The 21,969-nt window shown below is 58.1% G+C and overlaps 1 protein-coding gene across 6 annotated transcripts in view; it reads left to right on the forward strand.

Annotated features, from left to right (window-relative positions):
- The first annotated feature begins 608 nt into the window (after positions 1-608).
- The window catches only part of LLGL2 (LLGL scribble cell polarity complex component 2), a 32,984-nt gene continuing 11,623 nt past the window's right edge, over positions 609-21,969 (forward strand). For 4 of the 6 annotated variants that reach the window (XM_068530036.1, XM_068530040.1, XM_068530041.1 and 1 more), the window contains exons 1-3: positions 609-715; positions 11,572-11,665; positions 20,653-20,750. In XM_068530036.1, the coding sequence (XP_068386137.1) occupies positions 11,591-11,665; positions 20,653-20,750 (173 nt within the window). In that variant the 5' untranslated portion in view covers positions 609-715; positions 11,572-11,590. Of the gene's footprint in view, positions 716-1,448; positions 1,528-9,960; positions 10,042-10,916; positions 11,005-11,571; positions 11,666-20,652; positions 20,751-21,969 lie in introns of those variants that run through there. The other 2 variants (XM_068530038.1, XM_068530037.1) reach the window with 2 other exon arrangements.

Below are 21,969 nucleotides of genomic sequence, written 5' to 3' on the forward strand. Positions count from 1 at the left end.
GCCGGTGACTCGGAGGAAGGTCCAGGCTTGGGGGCCGCCCAGAGAGGAGGCGCCTCGGCGACGCCCCAGTTCCCAAACCACCTAGTTCTTGGGTCCCGAGACTTGGCCCTGTGTTCGCCGGTCACCCTCTCTGATTGGGTTGGGCGCTTTCAGGAAGAGCCTGCCGGGCTATGCCCCTCCCTCCGGGGCAGCTCGGGGCCAGGTTGTGGGAGGGACCGCTCCCCGGGCTTAGGAGGTGGCCCGGGGCCACCGCGCGTTCCGGGAACTATTTCCTCCTCCGGGAGGCGGCGGGACACTGGGCGCGGCGTGGCGTCCTGCGGTCAGGTGCGCCCAGGTGAGGCCGAGGGCGGGCTGGCAGTGCCTCGTGCATATTCACGCAGGCCTCGGCCACGGAGCCGCGGATTGGCCGGAGCACGGCCCCCGCCCTCCCCGAGGGCGCCCGCGCTGCGCTCGGCCTCTAAGACTTTGCGCCACCGGGGGCGGGGCCAGGCCCGGGGGGCGGGCCGCTGGGGCCCTGCGCTCCGGGTTCCGCGGGCCCGGCCGGCACACCCTTTATGTAAATAGCGGCGGCTCCGCCCCCTGCTCGCAGCGCCGGAGGTGAGCAGGAAGGAGACAGCCGCCCAGCAGCCCGTGGGCCCGCGGCGGAGCAAGCGGAGCCGGCGGCCGGCGCCGAGGGACGCGGAGGCCTCGGACGGGAGCTGGAGTGGAGTTCCAGGTGAGGTGCGGGCCGGGACCCACCTAGTCGAGCCCGCCCCCTCGGGGCGCCCGCCACTCGGGGCGGGGAGGCAGGGGAGGGCCGGGACCCCTGGCTTCTCCGGGCTGGGTGGGGAGGGCTGCGCGCAGATCCGCTCGCCTCGCTCCGGATCCCGTCGCTCCGCTCGTCTGGGAGAAAGACACCTGTAGAAAGTGCCGCTGGGAACTTTTCTGTGCCTGACCCGCCCGCGATTACAGAATTTGGGTTTCGGGTTTGCACAATAGTGTTGGCTTTGGAGAGCAGGAAAACAGGTGCTTGGCCCGGCTGGGTGCGAGGGTCACTGCGGGCGGAGACGGCGTCCCCGGGTCTCGGGCCCCACGTGTAAGGCGCCTGGCCGGAAAGGCAGGCGACGCGCGTCTCCAGAGTGGCCCTCTCTCCGCGAGCGGGGGCCGGAGCGCTTTACGTTGGCGGCTTAGCCCCTGCTCCTGCCATCTGGGCCTTCTCCTTGCCGGCCCTTTGTGCCTCCTAATCCCCGGACACAGGAAGCCCGCGGAAGGGACTTGGGTCTTGGGGCCTTTCTCCGCCTCAGGCGGCTTTGCATACCTTTAGGGGACGTTACGGAGACCCAGTCTCTTTTCCAAGACCACGGGGGTGGGGTTGCGCTGCGGGACGCTGGGACTTGGCAAGAAGTGAAAAATTCCGTCTTGCCAAAGAAAGTGTGCAAAGTTTGCTCTTGGTTTGCTCAGGCTGGACACCGAGCTTTGGCTGTGGGGAGAACTGACTGTAGCCAGGAGAGCTGTGGTGTGGCCCCCTGAGGCTCTCACCTGAGACAGGTGAGCTTTGGGTGAAGTGGGCGGGGCGTAGACTCGGCGCCGTTCCCATGGGGATCCATGTGCCAGATGCAGGGCCTCTTAACCTGGGCTCTAGGGAGCCTCTGCAGAGTTTACAACTAAAAGTCCTGTCAGGCTGCAGAGGGGATTCTGAGCAGGGAGGGGAGGAGTGTGTCAGGGAGACAGGAAACCCCAGGTGGGAGGAACCGAGCAGCAGTACAGAAGAGCCCTGGCCCAGCCCAGGGAAAGCCGAGGTCAGAAGTGGCTTCTGAGGAACAGTCTGGGTCTTTGTGAACTGAAGCATGGGAATGGTCCACCTTCTTTATTTTATGCACAGGGGATTCAGATTTGGTTTTCTTCAACTATCTGCCCACAGTGCTCACTTATGTCAGTGAGGGCTCAAACCCAGCTCTGGGGGCTCTGACCAGTGCTTGCTCCTATTCTCTGAAGTTAGACTGGGCCACTGTCTGTGGGAGCCAATGGGCAGTGTTTCCAAGGTCTGGGGTCATCCTGCATCCCTACTTTTCCCTGAGGCAATGGAGTATCCCCTTTAGCAGCAGATTAATATAATTTTTAAAATTTTATTTAATTAATTTATTTATTTATTTTTGGTTGCATTGGGTCTTTGTTGCTGTGTGTGGGCTTTCTCTAGTTGCGGCGAGCGGTGGCTACTCTTCGTTGCGGTGCGCGGGCTTCTCATTGCAGTGGCTTCTCTTGTTGCGGAGCTCAGGCTATAGGCAGGCGGGCTCAGTAGTTGTGGCGCACGGGCTTAGTTGCTCCGCGGCATGTGGGATCTTCCCGGACCAGGGATCGAACCCGTGTCTCCTGCATTGGCAGGTGGATTCTTAACCACTGCGCCACCAGGGAAGTTCCAGATTAATATAATTTTAATAACTTAGTGACTTAGTACTTAGTAGCACTTTAATGCACAATAGCATTAAAAGAAAGAAAAAGGCCCTTAATCCCAGATGACCCCATTGGTTTAAAAAATAAAAAAGGTAATAGGAGCCCACTGGGGCAAATGAAGTGTTTTGGAAAGTGTAAAATGAGACAGAAAAAAACATCTCCCTCGAGCCTCACAGTCTTTCCTCAGATACAGTGCTCGTTAAGTTTTTTAGCGTCTTTCCAGACTCAGGTGTAGTTTTGAATTGTGCCTTGCCGGTTTCTTGCTGGATGACCCTGGCTCTGTCACTTAACCAAAGCTCAGCAAGCCTTGTTTTTACAGTTGTTGACGAGAGGATGAAAAATGTCATAAACACGTGTGGCCTGGCGCATAGCTGGCGCCAAGTGAGGGTGAGCTGCTTAGCGTCCCCACGAAGCATAAAGAGCGTGGTCACTTGCGGGAATTTGGGCAGATGCCTGGGCCTTTTGGATGTGCCTGACGGGTTGTGAGGGAATTTGGCTTCTCTGTCCAGAAATCCTGATTTCTGAAAGCCTCTGGAGATCAGAAGTTTTAGAACGAGGGTGTTGCTCCTTGGAGAGCAGAGGTAGAGGGCAGTGGCCTCTCCTAACCTCACTTCGGGTTCCAGTGGCCCATGGGACTTCTGCTGCTCCTTGGGAAAGCCAGGAGTGAGGCCTAACGGCCAGACCCCAGCTGGGAGGCCTTTCCTGGGAGGAGGAGTGTGTGTGTACAATCTAATCTGCTTTGCTCTCTGCTCAGGGGGAGGCTTGGCTGTATACATTCTGCACCCTGGTGGGTGGATAGGTTGGGGTAGCACATTCCTGTGCTCCTCTGTTGTCATTAAGGAGATTTCCTGTGAGCTCCATAGTGCCTCCTTTCAACCTCATTTAGGGAAGGGGTATCCTCTCCTGCCAGGACTTCCTGGCCCCAGGACCCTCCCTCCCCTAGAGAAAATGGTACACGGAGCTGGAAAGTTTGGCTCCTCTGCCATCAGTCTGTGACCCCCTATCTACCCCATTGGAGACATTGAGCATCCCTGGCAAGAGTCTCCAGGGGCAATGTGGTGTTCCCTGAAGGATCCTTCCTGACGTGTCAGGGGCAGCTTTTGAGACACCTGAATCGGGGGCCCGGGTGGAGGCCCGAGAAGCCAGTGGCCCTTGCTCCTGGGTTGGCTTCCTTGAGCAGCACTGGCTGCCTGGACTCACTTATCCTGAGTACTCAGCTCCGAGAGGCCTTCTTATCTCATCAGGCGATATCATATCAGGGCTCCTCCTGGGTCTCCTGAGGCATGCCAGGTCTGTTTGGCAACTTTGTTTTCCCCTGCCCAGGAGTAGTTTTCATGGAGAAGTGGGGGTATGGGACGGAAGATGGGCGTCCCCCAGTAGGGCCACCAGTACTGTTCGCTCTTCTCCAGCCCTGGCTCCCTAGGGTTCCCCGGGAAAGCCTCCTCTCCCTGTGCCCTGTCACCATGGGGCTTGCCCAGCTCCCTTGGGGGTGGCCTTCCCTCCCCGCCCTGCCTCTCAGAGGAAATTGGTCCTTTGAAGAGTCACTCCACTCCTTCCCCTTCCCAGGAACCACAGTGAATTCTTGAGGTAGGAGAGGCTCCTCTGGGCGTGGGGACAGGGAAGCTTCTAGGTACCTGACTCTACCCTTCAGGAATTCAGCAGAGACGGGAGACTTTTCTCGAGACACCCGACTCGGTGTTCCCAGGGTTTGATGAGAGGCACTGGGCACAGGACTGTTTGATTCTAGTAAATAATGTTATTGTTGGATCTACTTGCCAAGGAGCTGGGTGTCCTGGAGCCTGGGGCTGAGGCAGGACCTGTAAGGGTATCCCCAAGCAGGATGTCAGGCATGATAGGCACACGGCCCTGGCCTTGGTCGGAGACTTGAGAACAGGACGGGGAAGTTCCCTGAGGACCCCATTGGGCCCCGGCCCAGTGCTCTTTAGGGCCAGTGGCTCCTGGCTGGAGAACACCTTTGCCTAACTGATCCCCATTCAGTCCCAGCTGTTCATTTATTCAACAGGTATTTATTGGTGCCTCTGTATGTGCCGTGTGGTTTAGACACCAGGCATAATCCTTGCACCAAGCAAAGGTCTCTGCCATCACAGGACTCAAATTCTAAAGGATGGGAAGCGTGAGTGACCGGAAATGAGTGTAGGTAGTAAATAATCTGTTAGAAGGCAATACGAGCTATAGAGTAAGAACTAAAGCTGGGGATCAAGACCCCTCGGGAGGGGGGCAGGTTGCAACTTTAAACAGTGGTCAGGATGGGCCTCGTCAAAAAGGTCACATTTGAGCACAGACTCGCAGGAGGTGAGGGAGTTCTTTAAATAAATTGTGGGTGCCTCTCAGGTGTGAGGGCACTAAGCACTGGAGATACAACCATGGACAGGTCAGGCGGGGCCCGGTCCCTCCCTCCTGGAGATGACGTAGCCTGGAAGCTGCTTGGGTCAGCCGTTCAAGTTTTGAGGCAAGTCGGAGGCCGTGGGATGGAGCTTGATGGGATGAGACAGGCAGCCTACCCACCCCCACCCACGCCCACCCCGGGCAAGTCGTCAGTGTTCTCCCCACAACTGCTTTGCTTTTCCTTGTGCTTGACCGCATCCAATCTGTCATTTCCCTGGAGAGAGGCTGGTGCTGGATTGCAGAAGGGGACTGAGGCCCCCAGGATGGGGATGTGGGGAGGACGCATGCATTCCGACTTCCCGCTCCACCCTGCAGGAAGAGCCTGGGGGTGGCAGGAGGGCCCTCCCAGGGTTGTGGGACTGGCCTGTGGCTCCGAGGGATGGACAGTGGTGGGTGGAGGGCCAGGTCAGGCTCTGGCTGCTGACCCCCGGTGGTCCCATCCAGCCTGCTGTTGGCGAGCCCCTTTGTCCTGGGAGGGAGGCTTGAACTGAGCGGACGGTCTGCAGCCTAGTTGGCTTTCAGACTGGGACTTGGACTCTTACTGCCCGGGCTCCGTAGCTCTCAGAATTGGCTATTTCGTAAGTAATTGTAAGAATTACATGAGATGATGCTTGTAAAGTGCTTCAAGTGGCATCTGGCCACAGTCCCTCTCAATCCCTTTTATTACCTAACGACAGCAGCGACAACAATTCTGTGGTTCCCACCCCCTCTCTCTCTGTGTTCTAGTCCCACCTCCACAGAGGTGCCCTCTCTGCCCAGGTTTGGTTGCTAAGCTGCTGGCCAGGGGCTGCCCGGTGCCTCTGGGAGATTGGGTTTCCCAGGATAACTCAGGCGCTGGCAAAGCAGCCGTGGGCATCTGAGTTGGGACGGACAAGTGCCCAAGGGTCAGCAGCTGCCCCAGCTGCTTACAGCTCTCTCTTACCACTCCCCGCCGTGGGAGGTGCAGGGGCGTACTCACACCCGGCAGACGGAGGCCAAAGCCACACGCAGGATGTCGGGGGAGGGAGGGCAGCTTAGCAGCAGCCGGCTGTGGAGAGTGCGAGCAGAGGGGAGCCTGGGACTGCACCTCGTGCCGTGCGTGCTCCCGGAGATCGTGAACACAAGCAGGTGCTATTGTGGCTCCAAGAGCCTTCTCTCCCCTGGGCCTGAGATGTCCAGAATCCTGCTTCCGGATGTAGCCTCTCATAGCAGCTCAGTGGAAATGCCCAGGCTGTGGAGGGACCTTCTAGGGGGCTGACCCATCACACACCTCCAGGACAGGCTGACGCAGCTTGGCCAAGCCTTGGTCTCCTGGGGATAGATTAGCCCAGGCACCCCAAACAGTGCCAGCGTGGGACGAGCCGTCTGCTCTGGGGACCCCCTTCTTCCTCCCTGTGCCACAATCAGACCTGCTGCTTAGAGCGGGGAGCCGAGACAAGCCCCCTCGCCTGCATTTATTTCTTCTCTGCCTCCACTGGTCTCTGCCCTGAGCTCCTGAGATGCAGGGGTGGGGGCAGGGTCTATGTGCATCCCTGCCACAGGGTCTGAGCAGAGGATGGGAAAGGAAGACAGGGTGTGAATTTGCTAGCCTGTTGCCAAGTACGCAGCTCTCCTGTTTTTTTCCAGGGTGGGCATCAGGGTGTGGGGAGACCAATTCTAGGCCCTGGTATGTTTCGCTGGTGGGCAACAGTGTTGGATGATTAGAGCAGTGAGAGCGAAGGGAATCGCCAGGTCAGCTGCCCGCAGGGGACTCTTCAGGCCAGCTCCACGCATGCGGCACAGACCTGTGGGGAGAATGAGCACGAATCAGCCACAGGTCAGAAACCTCATGGCCCGGCCAACCTTGTACCCTAAGCGCCTGCCCCCGAGGGACCAGAGAGCCTGGCAGAGCAGGGAGGGGGGCTCAGAGGTAGGTCTGGACACGGACAGAGGGCGCAGTGGACAGGAATGGAGGCCGAGGTTGGGCAATCTTTAGAAGTTCAGGGGATGGAGAAGGTGTTTCTTCTCAGGGAGCCCCCCTGCCACGGGTTGTGCTCTAGCCAGGTGGCACCCCCAGCGCAGGAAGCCAGGACCCTTGGAGCTCCTTCCTTCCCCAGTCTTTGCCTCAAACCCTTCTTGGCGTCAGACTTGGGGGGCTCCTCAGCCTGGGGAGCCCCTGAACTCTCTTCCCCCACATCCCTCGCGGTAAAAGCGGCATTGAAGCATACAGCACCTGAGAGCTTGCCAGCCCCTCCCAGGCCTTCCTGTTGAAGCTCACAGCCACCCCACCGGTCACAGCCTGTAAAGTAGTAACATCCTTTCGCCCCGGACCCTGGGGCCCCTGAAGCCTGAGGTTACACAGCTGGTTCCACCCACCTGTCTACTCCCTGCCTCTGTGCCCATTTGGTGTCCATAGCTGTGGGCGGGGCAGGGAGGTGGTCGGTGGCAGGAGCGATCCCCCAACAGGACTGAGTGCCAGCTGTGAGCGCAGGGCCTCCCTCACACCTGACCACCACCTGGACCCCTCCCGTGTGATCCTCTTATTTCCCCTGCTTGGGAGGCAGATAAACAGGAAGAAGAAAAAGCATCACCAGTAATCCCATAACCCTTCCACTGTGTTGTCGACTTATGTGAATATTGTTTATAGATTCTACCTGACTCCTGGATACATTGGACATATGTTTCCATGGCCATCGTCTCCTGCCCTTTTCATGACTGTACACTTTCCATCGTCGGGCTGAGCACCCTTCACCTGCCCCCTGTTGTTGGCCGCTTAGGTTGCTTCTGATTTTTCCTAGCAGCTTAATGACCAGCATGACAAGGCGGGGGAGACTGTCCACAGAGCTAGACGAGTGCCCGAGTCCACAGTGGTTTTAGGCATCATTTTAGCATAAGGCACAGTCAAGCGCCGAGGGAGCACGGTGCGCGTGGTCTGGATGGGTTCAGGGGGAGATGATTTTGGGAAGGTGATTTTTTTGTATGCTGCTTGAGGGGCAAGGTTATTTCAGAGAGAAACGTGGAGACAAAAGCACGGAGACCACAGCGAATGGGGCTGGTGTGGGGGCTGAGGAGATGGACACAGGGCCAAGCAGAGGGGGACATGGGGTGGGGGAGGGGAGGGCGGACCACATCAGGCCCCTGCCCAGGACTGTCACGGGGTTCCCACTAGAGTCAAACTGAAGCTCTTTGTTGTGGCCCACCAGGCCCCCCTTCCGACCCATGTCATCCCTCCTTGTTGCCTGCACCCAGCCCCTCGTGGCACACGGAAGCCTGCTCCAGCTGCCTGACACGCCCTGCCCCGAGTCCTCCCTGGCTGACCACTTCCTACCATTCAGGACTGGGTGGAGGTGTTACCACCTCTGTTCATTCATTCAGCGTGCGCACGTTGGCGTGGAGGCGAGGGAGGGAGGCTCTTGAGTATTTGGAGGAAAAGAGCCCCAGGCAGAAGGAACGGCAAACGCGCGGACCCAGACCCGGGAAGGTTCACTGAGTCCTTCCGACCACCAAAGCCTGGTCAGTGCATCTGAGCATCTTCCCTTATTTCCTTGTAGGCTCTGAGCTTTCTCTGAAACCATCCGCTGACTGATTTGTGTACCTCTTAGTCATGCGCTCCCCTGCAAGGATGTAAGCTTGGTGAACTAGAGGATCTTGTCTGTCTGTCACGGTTGTATGCCCAGTCCTCAGACAGTGTTTGCTCCGTGCCAGGCACTGGCTTTTGGCATTGCTCCCACTGTTCACAGCAGACAAGCTCTCTGGACCTCGGGGGGCTGCCACCCAGCTTGGAGGAGCCGAGCTGTGATGCTTGAGCCCTGGCTGTGGGTCCCAAGCCCTGGCCTCTTTCCCTTACGTCTCCCTGCCCCCCTTAGGAGCGGGTTGAGTAGGTAGGATCTGTTCCACATCAGGAAGCTCCAGGCCCAGGTTCCTGAAGCTTCTCCGCAGAGAACCTCTTGCCTGGGGTGAGTGGAGCTGAGGGTTTGCTTGGAGGTAAGTCCAGCCGGTCCCAGACCTGTCCGCCTTCAAGAAGGGATGGCACTTTTTTATGCCTTGACGTGGGCAGTTTTTCTGTACTGGGAGCTACGCTGAAGGTCCTGGCTCCGACACCCCAGGCCAGTGGTGTTCCAGCCCCCGGCTGGAATGAGTGGCAGGTCCAGGCAAGGCCCCCTGGCTCTGCCCAGCCAGACCTCACCAGAGGCCAGGACCCACACTGCTTGCTTGGCTCTGAGCTGAAGGCATGTGGGAGGGTGTGTGTCTGCATGTGTCTGCACCTTTGGACTGCATGGCTGTAACTAGGCATCCTCTGTCCTGTCGGTGCATCCTTTGCTGCCTCCCAGAGCCCTAAGATTGGGGAATTCGCCACACCTGGGGTCAAATCTGAGTTCTGTTGGTACCTTCTTAGTGACTTGGATGAGTTGCCCGGCCTCTGTGGTCTTCTTTCCATGTCTGCCAACTGGGGATATTCCACTCACCTTCCAGGGAGGCTTCTGGAAGGAGGACGAACATCCAGGATGAGGTTTAGGTGCACCTTGTTCTAACGCGCAAAGGTTTGGTTCAGTGCCTGGTAGGCAGCAGGGGCTCCAAGGGGCAGCCGGGTGGATGGAGTGCTCGCCCGCCCTCCCCGAGTGGGGCTTTCTCCCACCCAGCTCCGCATCCTGTCTCCCTCCCTCCTACCTGCACGTCTGCCCCTGGGACTGTGCGGTGTCACCCTTGAGCCTGTGTGGGTCCTTGGCACAGATGGCCCTGTGCCCTCTTGTCGCCACCCTACAGCCTGAGAGGGTCCCCGCGGCAGAGCCCAGGGTGGCCTCTCCCTGGAGTCTGCAGGCCCTTTTCCTCCTCCAGGGCGTCCCTCCCAGCTTCCTCTGGCTTCTGACCCAGTGACCTGGGCCGAGAGAGGGAGAGGGGGCATCGCCAGGAGCCCGGGGTGGCAGATTGATGAGCTGGCGCTACCCTCCCCCATGGCTGGAATGCGAGGCCACCAGCCCAGCTGTTTGTCCAGGAGGACGAGGTCGCTGCAGGCCCCAAGTCTGTTTTCACTCCCAGGCCCAGGAGCCTCCGGGACTTTCCCGTGTTTGTTCCCTGAACCCCCTGTGGGGCCTCGGGTCAAGTGAGCACCTGGGAGTTTCCCGACCACCTGCTGTTCCTTGGAGAAGTGGGGCTCTCCGTTCTGCTCTGGCTCCCCAAAATGTGAAGGCACAGACCTCTGCTCTCCAACCCTCTCACAAGTGGTGGCCTTTTTGGTGTCCCCAGAAGGTGAGGCGCTCTGAGGGCTGGTCTCCGCCTGTTCCCAGCTGGAGATGTTTGGATTGCCCTGGGATATGCGTCTCTGCCAGAAAGTCCCTCCAACTCTGCCACGTGTGTGCCTACCAGGGTCCATTCATATGCAAAGTCCTGGCCTGATGGTGAATTTTTGTCACCTTTCAAGAAGCCAGAAACTTCAGGGCATCCTTCCAGTCTCAGCTTAACTACCTTCTTCTCCCGTAGGACACTCCCCTGCCTCCCAGGCTGGGCCGGGTGCCCCTGTGCCTCCCCATGAGGGCACTCGGCACTGTGCACTGTCCTGTCTTTACCTGCCCCTACCCCAGAGTAAGCTCCTCCAGGGCAGGGACTGGCTCTGCCTCCTTCCCTTATAGTGTCAGGCGTGAATGGAGCCATTTCCAGCGTGGGCCTGAGCCCCTGTGTTTCCGAGGACGGGCCTTGGTGTCCTGTGGTCAGTGGGAGGTTGTGCTCCTGGAAGCCGGAAGCTGGAGCACATGTGATCCCACCCCCTTCCCCCAAGGATGAGCCAGAAATAGTTCCCCTTGGATTGGGAATGCATTCTATGGTGGGAGGACAGTTTTGGGGCCTTGAGCTGGTTTCTTTATTGGGAGCAGATTTCTTCTCCTGATTAGTCTCCACTGGGCCCATGGGAAAGGGAGCCTTTCCGAGCACACCCCATCAGAGCCCAGGGGAGCTGGAACTGGAGAGCCAGAGCTGAGGGTGGGAGGTGGGGCAGCCTGGAAGCCTGGGCTTCCAGAGAGAGACCCCCAGCAGCCGTGGGGGTGGACCCAGCTCCACCGTGGGCCCCGGCTGTGGGGTGGGATGGGCCAGCACCTCCCGACTGTGTGCTCTGCACCTCACTCACTCAGGTTCCGGACGGCTGTGGCGGGTGGGAGCAGCCTAAGCCCAGAGTCGCTGGAGAGCCTTCCCTGAAGTTAGAAGGAAGAATCTGCCCAGGTGTGCTGACCACCCCCGAGGGAGTTCTGCTGGGCCCTGGCCTGGAGTTGTGGGGGCATTTCCCCTCCCCCATCGGGGGTTCTGATCTGGGAGCCCAGGTGGACAGCCTTTGCATTCCCACCTTCCAGCCGGCTCTGGAGACAGAGGCTTGTGAAGTTTCCCTTTCTGTTTAGCCAGAGTTTTATGGTTTTTCAGAAAACAGGTTAACAATTAAGCTTTAAAACCTCAGGGCCTCTGGCCCTCCTTGTTCCCATAAAGCTGGGCTAAATGGCTTCCTCCCCCAGCTTCTCCTGTTGGCTTTATTAGGCCACAGGTGGCCGGGAGCAAGCGTCAGAGCATTAACCAGCTCCGGCCTCCAGGTCCAGAGCTCCCTCCGGTTTCCTGTCAGGGAACCGCGCTCCACGGATGGGGCGTGAGGCGTGGGGAAGCCGAGGGTGAAGCTGGCCCGGCCCGGGGGCGGCTGCCTGCCGTGCTTGGGGAGAGGCTGCCTAAGCTGGGCGCCGGGTTGGGCTCTGGGGCGCCGGGCCTCCTTTCCCCGGTGCTCAGCAGCTGCCCCCCTTTCCCCAGGGGGCCCGTGCGCAGCAAGATGAGGAGGTTCCTGAGGCCAGGACATGACCCTGCGAGGGAGAGGCTCAAGCGGGACCTCTTCCAGTTTAACAAGGTAAGGGGAGTGGAGGGCCAGCCGGGCGTTTATGGCAGGCACGAAGCTGTCACGCTCCCAGGGAATCCCATGGCAGTCCAGTGGTTAGGACACCACACTCTCACTGCCGAGGGCACGGGTTCAATCCCTGGTTGGAGAACTAACATTCCGCGAGCTGCGCTGCGTGGCCGAACAAACAAACAAAAGGTATCACCCTCCCCACAGGCTGGGACTGGCGCTGGGGTCGCTTTTACCTGGACTAAGGTACTTACTTGGCACTGCCTGCTATGCCTCCTGGGAATTGGATTTTGGAAATGGGGTCTGGTTAGAGGCTTTCCTGGGAAAGGGTGACAGGATGCCCAGGAGTCAGCTCTCCTTGTCCCATGTCTCTCGCTGGCTGTGTGACCTCTGCAGGTCACCCCGCCTCTTCCAGCCTAGGTTTCCCCACCTGTAAAATGGGGATAAAACAACCTGTCCTGCCTCCCTCCACACGGGGTTATGGAGGAGGCCTAGGGCCGGGAAAGGTGAAAGTGCTTTGAACCCTGCAAAGTATAACAATGTTCCCGTGATGGCAGTTTCCTTGGAGCCCTGGGGCCACAGGCCATGGCCGTTCCCTCCCTCCTCAAATTATCCCCAAAGGAAAACACAGCTTTCCCTGCAGGCAGAACACATGATTCCTTCTGGCAGGGTCTAGGCCTGGGTGAGTGGGGAGAGGCACCTGGGAGAAGGTGCCGGGGTTGGCATTTGACCACCCCAACTCCACACCTGCTCCTAAGGCCCCCCAAGCGGGTGTCCTCTTACCCACGATCATGGGGCTTCCCTGGGGGCTGGCCTGTAAAGGGGAAGGAACACAGGGTGGCTTATGAGCTCCGAGGCCACCTAGCAATCTGCAGCCGGTTCGGGGTCATTAGCTCCTCTCACCTCTGCTTTGATCTAGGCCCTTGGCCTCCATGCCTGAGCTTCCCTCCACCCTGGAAGGTGGGCTGCAGGAAGGGGAGCAGCGAGATGCTTTTCCCCTCAGGGGTCCCAGGACCCCTCCAGGACATGCTGACGGGTGGGCTTCAAATCCAGCCTAGCCACTTAGAAGTTGGATGACCCTGTGCCCATCACCCACTGCACAGGCTTGCTATGAGGATTGCACGGAATTAGATCATTGAAGTGCTAGGCACAGTGGTCCAGGAGTGTCAGGTGCTGTTTTCAGGGGCTGCCTGCCTCCCAGGGAGAAAGAGCTCCCGGGGCTTGTTCGAGGCGAGTCAGGGTCCCAACCTGCTCTGCCGGTTTCCTCTGATTTTCTTGACCTGAGGCTGTGAGGCTGCTGCCTCTGGGATCAGGGCTTCCCTATGTGAATACCTCCTCCCACTGGGGGAAGGAAGCTGTGGGTACGGCTTTTGGACCTTGGGATGTGGGTGTGCATATGTTATGAATGGGGCACCTCTGGGCCCCGGCGGCCTGCCATTCTCACTTCCAAGGGAGCAGCCCATGGGTGTTGGGTGTGGGTCTCAGAACCTCAGCATCCGCCACGGCGGCTGGGTGACCCCTGTCGCCTTCCGTTGCCCCTGATGATGCTGGGATCTCACACCCCAAAAAGGTGGCCAATTCCAGTGGAAACCGGATAGACAGGCTCAGTGAAGAGGGATGAACCCCCGCCCCAAGTTCCAACTGTGCAGCAGCAGGGTGGGGCTGGGGTGGGGCTGGGGCAGAAGAATCATTCCCCCCGCCCCCCCCCCCGCCCCGTGCCCCCAAACTGGACTGCCCCACCCCCAGGCCTGGCTGGGGAAGGGGAGAGGAGGCTCCTGGAATTCCTTCTTCCTCCCATTCACTTCCAAGAAGCATGCATTGAGTACCTGCACAGCCCAGCGCTGGGGCTTTGGGAATCTCAGACAAGACCTTTGCCCTCCAGGACATTTATAGTCTGGTGGAAGGAAGGGGGCTGATGGTCTAAAATTCCACTTCCTGGGAGGGGAACGTCTTGGGGGGGCGGGGGTGTTGGGGAGGGGAGGGGCTTAGACTCATCTCATCTAGGTTCTGGGTGAATGGTGGAGCCCGAAGGGTTAGGCTTGGAGGGTGAGTCCAGATCCTGGAAGGTTTGGGAGCCTGGGTGGTCCTACCCACGCCAGCCCTGCCCCGGCCCCCTGGCTGTGAGGTCAGCTGTAGGGTCAAGGGAGGCTGGAACCTGGGAATCTGGGTCTGACACTCCGGAGCCTGGTGAGTTTTGAGCAGAGGAGTGAGCGATCTCATTTATGACTTAGAGGAGGTAACTCTGGGACCTTTTTTTTTTTTTTTTTTCCCCCCTACCTTTCAGTCAGCAGGTAAGCTCAGAGCACTTAGGAGACGTTGCATTGACTGACTGGGGCCCAGCAGTGGGGGTGGGGCTCAGGGCTTGACCGTTGACATTTGGGGCCTTTGGGGCCCCCTGGGTTGTGGGGCTGTTTAGCAGCATCCCTGGCCCTGCCTCCCCAAGACGTGACAACCGAAAATGTTCCAGGCACTGCCCAGTGTCCCCTGGCCAGTAAAATAGCCCCTGGTTGAGAGCTGTTTAGGGCGAGAGGTTCATGAGACCTGGTGATAGACGGAGTGTAGGAGGGAAGGGAGGTGGGTGTCCTGCATCCTGGCTGGGCAGTGGTACCGCCCACTGGGTTGGGGAGCCCAGGAGGGGCGAGGAGCAGGGTTGAGGAAAGAGATACGTTCGATTTGGACAGAACAGCAGCAATGGTGATAATCCACTTATCGAGAGGCAGTCTTGCCCAGGGGTGAGTGGCGCCAGCCTCGGCACCTGACTGCCTGGGTTCACCAGCTGGGTGACCTTGGACAAGTTACTCATCTCTAAGTGGAGAGGGTAACAGAAGCCACCCCACAGTGTGGGTGTGCGGATTAAACGAGTTAATGTATGAGTTGAAGGGCCTAAGTGGATGGTGGTTCCAGTATCAGCACAGCTCTGTGAATGTTATCTGGCTCGAGGTTCAGTTTGGAGAATCTTGGCACCCTCGGGTGAGGGTGGGTCCCAGCAGACAGTGGGATACACAGAGCTGGAGCTCTGAGCCTCACGTCTGGGGAAGCAGGCAGTGTCCATCCCGGAAGCGCCGGTCTGCAGGGCAGTGAGCTGGGAGGTGGGACGGTGGCGCCATCATAGGCCAGTCCAAGAGGCTTTCAGACACCAGCTGGGCCTCTCCCTCCAGTACCTTCTGGCCAGACTCCTTGACACCCACACCAAGCGAGGTGCCTCAGAGAGAGCAGGAACATGGCCCCCGGCGGCCGAGAGCAGCATGTCCTGTTTTCTTCAGCTTCGGTACCTGGGAAGGAGCTGTGTCTGTGGACAGATGCTCTGAACCCCCTGCTGGGGACTGATTGTCCGAGGGGCAGCTCCGGTTCACCAAGGGCTCCATGCCAAGCAGCAAAGGGGCCAGGTGGTGCAGTGGTTGGGGCGGGGACTCTGGAGCCAGGCGGCCTGGGTCTAGATGCCAGCTGTGCTGCTTCCTCAATGAGTGACTGCAGAAACGTTACTTAACCTCTCTGCTCCTCAGTTTCCTCATCTGTAAAGTGGGCGTTATAATCACCCCTACACCCAGATTGGTGGACTGAGTGAGTTAAATTGCTTTGAATGGCACCCACACACAGCTGATGCCCTACAGGGTCTGCCTCAGCCTCCTGACGACTCACAGGTGGGCGCTGTTCCCACTCTGCAGGTGAGGAAGCTGAGGCCTCCAGGCTCGCACAGCCTGAGTACCTGGAGGGGGCACCGGCTGGGGATGCGGCTGCCGGTTCCATCTGCCCACAGCCGTGTGGCCTGAGGGTGCGGCCTTCTGTCTCTTCACCTGCGCCGGGTCCTCAGGCCTGTTGGGAAGACAGAGAGGTCAGCTGGCAGTGCCAGCAGGGCCACTGAGGACCAAATGAGGGGACTGCGGGACCCACTGGGCGCTTCAGGAGGGAGGAAGTGACTCCGAGGGGACAAGGGGACGTAAGCTCATGTTAAATTAAAACCCCTTCCTTGAAAATACCCTCGAGGCCCTGCCTCCCCTGGTGAAACCCGCTGGCCGCCCTTCCTGCCTGGGCCACCCTCCCCCACCCCAGGCCCTGAACAAACAGTGTGTTCCTGACCAGCTGCCCCGTCCAGGGCCAGGCGGTTTGGTCTTGGCTTTTGCATGGCTGGGCCCCTGGTGTCAGGTGACAGCCGCACAGGGAGGGCCAGGTTGCTGCCACCGCCAGGAATCTGGGCTGACCACACCCAGTACGGGGCAGTGCCTCCCTGTCCCCCAGCCCACCCCCTGTGCACCCTCCTACCCCGTGCCCCTGGGCAGCCTTCCTTCCTGCCCCCCCAGCAAGTGCTAGGGACTCCTCAGCCCTCGATCTTGGACAGGGTCCCCCCTTGCTGGGGGCAGGACAAAGGGCCCCCTCGCTCTCAGACAAACCACCTTTGCTCTCTCCCTTCCGGGAACCTGAAATGGGGTCCCGGAGCCGGCGTGAGACAGATGGGCTTTCTCTCCCACACCAGGCTAATGTTGCAGTTTGGCGGCTCCTAGAAATCTCTCCTTTCCCAACTCTCTGTCAAAAGAGTTCATTGTTCTCTCTTCCCTTGGCAGAGGTCACCTGAGCCAGGTAGCAGGGTGGGGGCAGTGCCACGTAGGCTGGATGCTGAGCTCAGGAGGTAGGGGAGGACACCCCACTTTGGTCAGCCTCCTAGCTTGAACCTGAGCTGGAGACGGCTGGGGTCTCTGGCTGGGAGGGCCGGCCCTGGAACCCGGGCCCGCTGTCCTGGGCGGAGGGCTGATCGGGGTCGCTGTGTGCCTTGGAAGTCCACAGCAGGACACCCCTGGGGCTGAGCGCCTCCTGTGCCCCAGGGGCTGCTTTCTTTAAGGGAGGTCAGATACCTTCTATGCTCTGGGGTCCTGGAACTGTGCCTAAACCCTAAACCAGCCTGGAGGGGTCCCTGTCCACGTGGACCTGCGGCTGCAGTGGGGGGAACCACGTCTTAAAAGGCTGTTAGGAGTCGGAGGGAGGGGGAACCAGGGGATGGGAAGGGCACCCCACCTTGGGAGGCAGCCGGAGCACAGGCAGAGGGGCCTCGTGGAAACTTCCTGCTTCCCCAGGCTTCTCGGGCCCTGGGTGTCCAGCTCCTCCCTGTTCCCCTCAATTAACTGACCTCTGTTCTCTCCCCACATCCAAATCACTCCCTTCCTCATTCCCAGCAAGACCCCCTGGGCCTCTCGTAACTAGCCTGGGGTCCCCGCGCCTCCTTGCTCGGCCAGTTCCCTGAGCTCATGACTCGCTTTACCTCATCATATCATGTTGCCTCATTCAGGGATTGTGGGTCTCATTTGCATGTTGAAGCAGGGTCCCTTCCCCTCTGGGACCTGGGGAATCCCCTGTCACCACACTGTCTACATTTGAATCCATCCTCTTGGCCCCAGCCAGTCAGGGTCACCATGAAGTTCCCACCCCTTATTCTGTTTTTGAGGGAGGCTTGGTCAACTTGGAGAAGATGCCCTGAGGGATACGAGGGAATGAGGGAGAACCTTTGAAGGAAGGCAAGGCTTGTGTGCGCTGTGAGGCCAGCTGAGCCCTCCGGCCGCGGTCAGGTGGTCGGTCAGGTGGTCGTCCTGAGGCTCATCTTGTTAGAGCCAAGGACAGCCCCGCCCCCCCTCAGCGCAGCCATTAGCACCACCGCGGTCACCACGTGTGAAATGAGGCAAAGCAGCTCGTCCGAGTCCGGTCACCTTTTAAGTGGTGTTGGGGATTCTAAGTTTCATGGGCCTGACTCAGTTCCTGTTCTTTCTAAACCAGCCTATGGAAAAGAAGGTGGTTCGGGAGTGAGGGGTGGCACAGTGTCCTCAGGACCCTGAAGAAATGAGGAATGAGTATGAGTGACTGAACGATGGGCCTGACCTTTGTCTCCCTCTGGGCTAGGGAAAAGAGCTGATCCGCAGCAGGTGTGACTCAGGTGAGACGTTAGGAGAACTTCCTGCCAGTGAGTTGATAGGATAACGTGTGTGGCCTGAGCACGTGACAAAAAGCTGCAGACTGTTTTCTCTTTGGCTTGACTTTCCTGCTGATGCCCGAGGTAAAAACGTCTAGGGTAGCACCTTGGTCCCATAGGAATATAATATGAGACATATGTAATTTTAAATGTTCTAGAAGCGCATTATAAAACTTTTTAAACAAGTAGCATTATTTTGATAACATATTCTGTTTAATCCAATATATCCAAAATATTATTGTTTCAACATCTAGTCAACAGCACATCTCAATTTGGCCAATAAATTTTCTTTAGGAATATGTGATCTATATTTAGAGTTTGGAAGGTTTACAGTTGAAAAAGGAGATTCAAAGCTTTGGTCTGCCTAACTCCAGCCCCTGTTCCTTTGGAACCCAAGAACATACCTGGGAAGTTTTCTAATTACTGAGTTAAGGGTCCATCCTTGAATTTAGTTAATGGAAATTAAATAAAATTAAAAGTTCAGTTCCTTTGTGGCACTAGCCACATTGCAAGGGCTCAGGATCTACACACAGCTTGTGGTTGTTATACTGGGCATCAGGGTCTGGGCCCCTGCTGGCCACCAGGCTCCTGCTGGGTGTTTCCCCCAGAGTCCTCCAAATTCCAGACACTGTGATCCTGAGCTGCGGCTGCTGGTGATGATGGGGAAATGCTATCATCCCAGGAACCTTCTCTGCAGCTCAGGCCTCTGACTTCCCGAGGCCCCAGCAGCCTGGGGCCAGCCGAGGCCTAGTGGGGGCTCCTGGGGAAGCTCGTCCCACACACCAAGTCACGTGCCCTGCCCTCCTTTTCCTGGGAAATGTTTACATTCCAGATACCCTGCTATCTCCCCAAGGCTTTTCCAGGCTCTGCATTTTTTACATAGCTGAACAGGAACCTGGGCCTGGGGGGCCGGGCCAGGGGGAGGGCTCCTGCTAGTGTGCTGCTGCCCTCCCAAGTGACCCTTCCAGGTACAGCCATTTGCAGGGCAGACTGTGTTCCTGGCAGAGAACCAAGCCTGTGGGGCCCTCACACCTACGTGTCCCCAGAATAGGCACTCTTTGGAACGCTCATCCCTGGGCCAACCCCAGCACAGGGCCCCCGTCTGCGAGCCACTGGCCTGGGTGGGCAGGCAGGCAGCAAAGCAGTTGGGTCTGCTAAGCTGTCGCTCCAGCTGTCACCAGGACTTATCTCCTTCTGCCCCTTGGAGGCCGAGTGAAGCCCAGAGTAGAGCCTTGGGCCTAAGGAGAGCTGCCTCACTGGGGCACCCTTTTTCTGCAGGGCAGTCTCCATGGTTTACAAAAAAAAAAAAAAAAATCTTTGAAGTCGCTGGCTGGCATCCTCTGTCCTGCTCGAATCTATAGCTCTACAGGTTCAGTATCCCCTGGCGGTGGGGGGGGGGGGCCGGAGTGGGGTTAGCTGACTAAGAAACAACCGAAAACCTTCCCGAAGATGGTTTGTCAGTCTCAGTCTCTAGTGCTTACATCTGTACCTCTTTAACCTGTAATTCCACCCCTGGGACACCTGCCTAAGGAAATACTGAGTTGCAGGCAGAGATAGGAGCCCAAGAATAGTCATCGATGCAACTGGCAATTACAAAACCTCTAAAAACAAAGTAAATGTTCAATAACAGAGGCCTGGTGAGTTAGGGCACCTCCCCCTGAGGAATATTCTTCAGCCGTTTAAAAGTCGTTTTAGGGAGTTCCCTGGTGGTCTAGTGGTTAGGACTCGGCACTGCCCGTGGCCCGGGTTCAATCCCTGGTTGGCGAACTGAGATCCCGCATGCCATACCGTGCGACGAAAATAAAAAATAAAAGTCGTTTTACTGCTTTTAACAGCCTGGGCTGGCTATAGGTGGAAAGACAGACCACAGAGCTATGTGTCTGTATGTATATCCATGTGGCATGGTCCCAATTAGGTCTCTGGGCTTTTTTTTTATCCTTTCTATATGTTTTTATTTTATTTTATTCATATTTTTTATTTAAAACATTTAAAAATTATATATATATATAATTTTTTTTTTTTTTTGGCCACACCACGCTGCATGCAGGATCTTAGTTCAGGGATTGAACCTTCACCCCCTGCAGTGGAAGCGTGGAGTCTTAACCACTGGACCACCAGGGAAGTCCCAAAATCTAACAAAAATTTTAACACTCTTCCCCACTGGTAATCACTAGTTTGTTCGCTATATCTGTGGGTCTGCTTCTTTTTTGTTATATTCACTAGTTTGTTGTATATTTTAGATTCCACATATAAGTGATATCATACAGTATTTGTCTTTCTCTGAGGTGTCTGTTTTTAAGTATAGGCCCATACATGCTTACAGTCGGATACATACCCTTGTTAGGAAGGGTTACTCCGGTTGTGGGAGTGTGGGTGATTTTTGTCTTCTTTTTCAAACTCCTTTATATGTTCCAAGTTTTCTACAACGTGTATTATTTCTATAATAAGAACTGAGCCAAGGCATGTGTCTGCAACAACACTCCAGAAGCTTCCTCCCTGGGAAGATGGTGGAAGAGAACTCATAGTGGCAACGAGGCACTTGAGACAGAGCAGATGTTCAGTGCTGGAGGAGCCTCCGGTGGCCCAGAGTCGGGAAGGGCAGCCGTGGGTTCCGTCGGACCCCAGGGGCCCGCCTGGAGCTGCGGTGCAGCTGGGCTTCCTGAGCCACCTGGTGCCTCCCCTGTGCCAGCCCCCCAGAGCTTCCCCCACACCCCTGCAGGAGGGCTGGGTGGGTCGCCCACAGTACGGGTGGTGGAGGAACCAGGTCAGAGTTCCTGGAGAGCAAGGGGCCAGCACGGTGTCCCGGGAGAATGAGCTCCCAGGGAGGGCTATATGGCCAAGGACCGGGTCAGGAATGGACTGAGGGTGGGGCCCAGGTGGGTCCGGGTGGGGACCTGAACGAGACTGAATTCCTTCTTCCTGCTGGGGGTGGCTCTCTGCTACGGCTCCTCCCTCCGGCACTGACCCCCTGACCCCGGCCCTGGAGGGGCAGAGGGGACGTGTCTACAGGCCCATGCCTGCCTGGTTCTCGTTGCAGACGGTGGAGCATGGCTTCCCGCACCAGCCCAGCGCCCTCGGCTACAGCCCCTCTCTGCGCATCCTGGCCATCGGCACCCGCTCCGGAGCCGTCAAGCTGTATCCTTTCCGTTCTCCCAGCTCCCACCCAGGGATGCCCTGGAAGGGCCAGGGGCCCTGGCATTGGTGAGATTCAGGAAGGACCCCCCCCCCAACCCTCCATAGAAAGGCAAGTTGCAGATGACCCCTCTTGTTCCCGGGACATTCCAAATACCCTCTTAAGAGTCAGCCCCGAATGCAGTAAGTGGAGACCGGGGATGGGCCCCACCCCCAAAGGATCAGTAGACTGGGCCCAGGGCTCTGTCCAAACCGGAGACGGGGTGGCCTTGGGTTAGAGGAGCTGTGCGAAGGCAGCTGCTCTTCCAGATTCTACCCCCGACCCTGCACACCCCCCGTGTACACACACACACACACCACACACACACACACACACACACACACACACACACACACACACACACACACACACACACACACACAGAGAGAGAGAGAGGACTCCTAGTTGGCGGGGACAGTCCTTCCCTGGCCTGAGGCTGGACGTGGTCCAGTGGGTCCATTTCAGAGGCAAGCCCACAGGTTCCAGGATGGGGAATCGCTGCTTGGGTCCTCTGGCCTGGGCTGGGCTACGAGTCTGGGAGTCCCACCCCTGAATCTGACCTGAGCCCCCAGGGTGAGCCAGGGTGGGACCTAGGGGAATTGGGAGGTGGGGGACCACCCGTGGAGAGCCCAGCCGGCACCTCCTCCAGCAAAGCTGTAACTCCCTCCTCTGCTGCAGGGCAGGTGCGGGGAGCCTGGGGGTGCAAGTCAGCAGCGCTAGGCTGCAGGGCGTGTGTACACAGGAGGGCAGAGGCCCAGCTTCCACCGACTCAGCCCTCCCTCAGCTGGTTAATCATCGCCAGGCCACAGCCATAGCCTGGTTACGATTCTCAGCGCCAAGGCTCACGGCCATGGCTGCCGTAGGTGGGCCCACGGGTGCCCTGTGCGTCTTCTCACAGGTGCCACCACGTGGTAGCTGACAGTCTGTTGGAGTTCAGGTTGTGGGTTTCGGTGGGGTGGGGGTGGGGGGGAGGTGGAGGTACAGTGAACAGCCTAACAGTTGCCAAGATAATGCTTCACCCCTCCTGGCTTCGACAGCTCTCCCTGGTTGGCTGGCTTTACCCTCAGGGGTCAGGTTACTGGCCTGGTGCCTTTGGGCCAGGCCCCCTGCTGTCTCCTCCCCACCCTAAACACCCCCCCACCCAGCTGCCTGGGGAGAGGGCGAGCCCTTCTCTGCTCCTGG

Source organism: Eschrichtius robustus, chromosome 20, assembly GCF_028021215.1.
Source record: "Eschrichtius robustus isolate mEscRob2 chromosome 20, mEscRob2.pri, whole genome shotgun sequence".
Lineage (NCBI taxonomy): Eukaryota > Metazoa > Chordata > Mammalia > Artiodactyla > Eschrichtiidae > Eschrichtius > Eschrichtius robustus.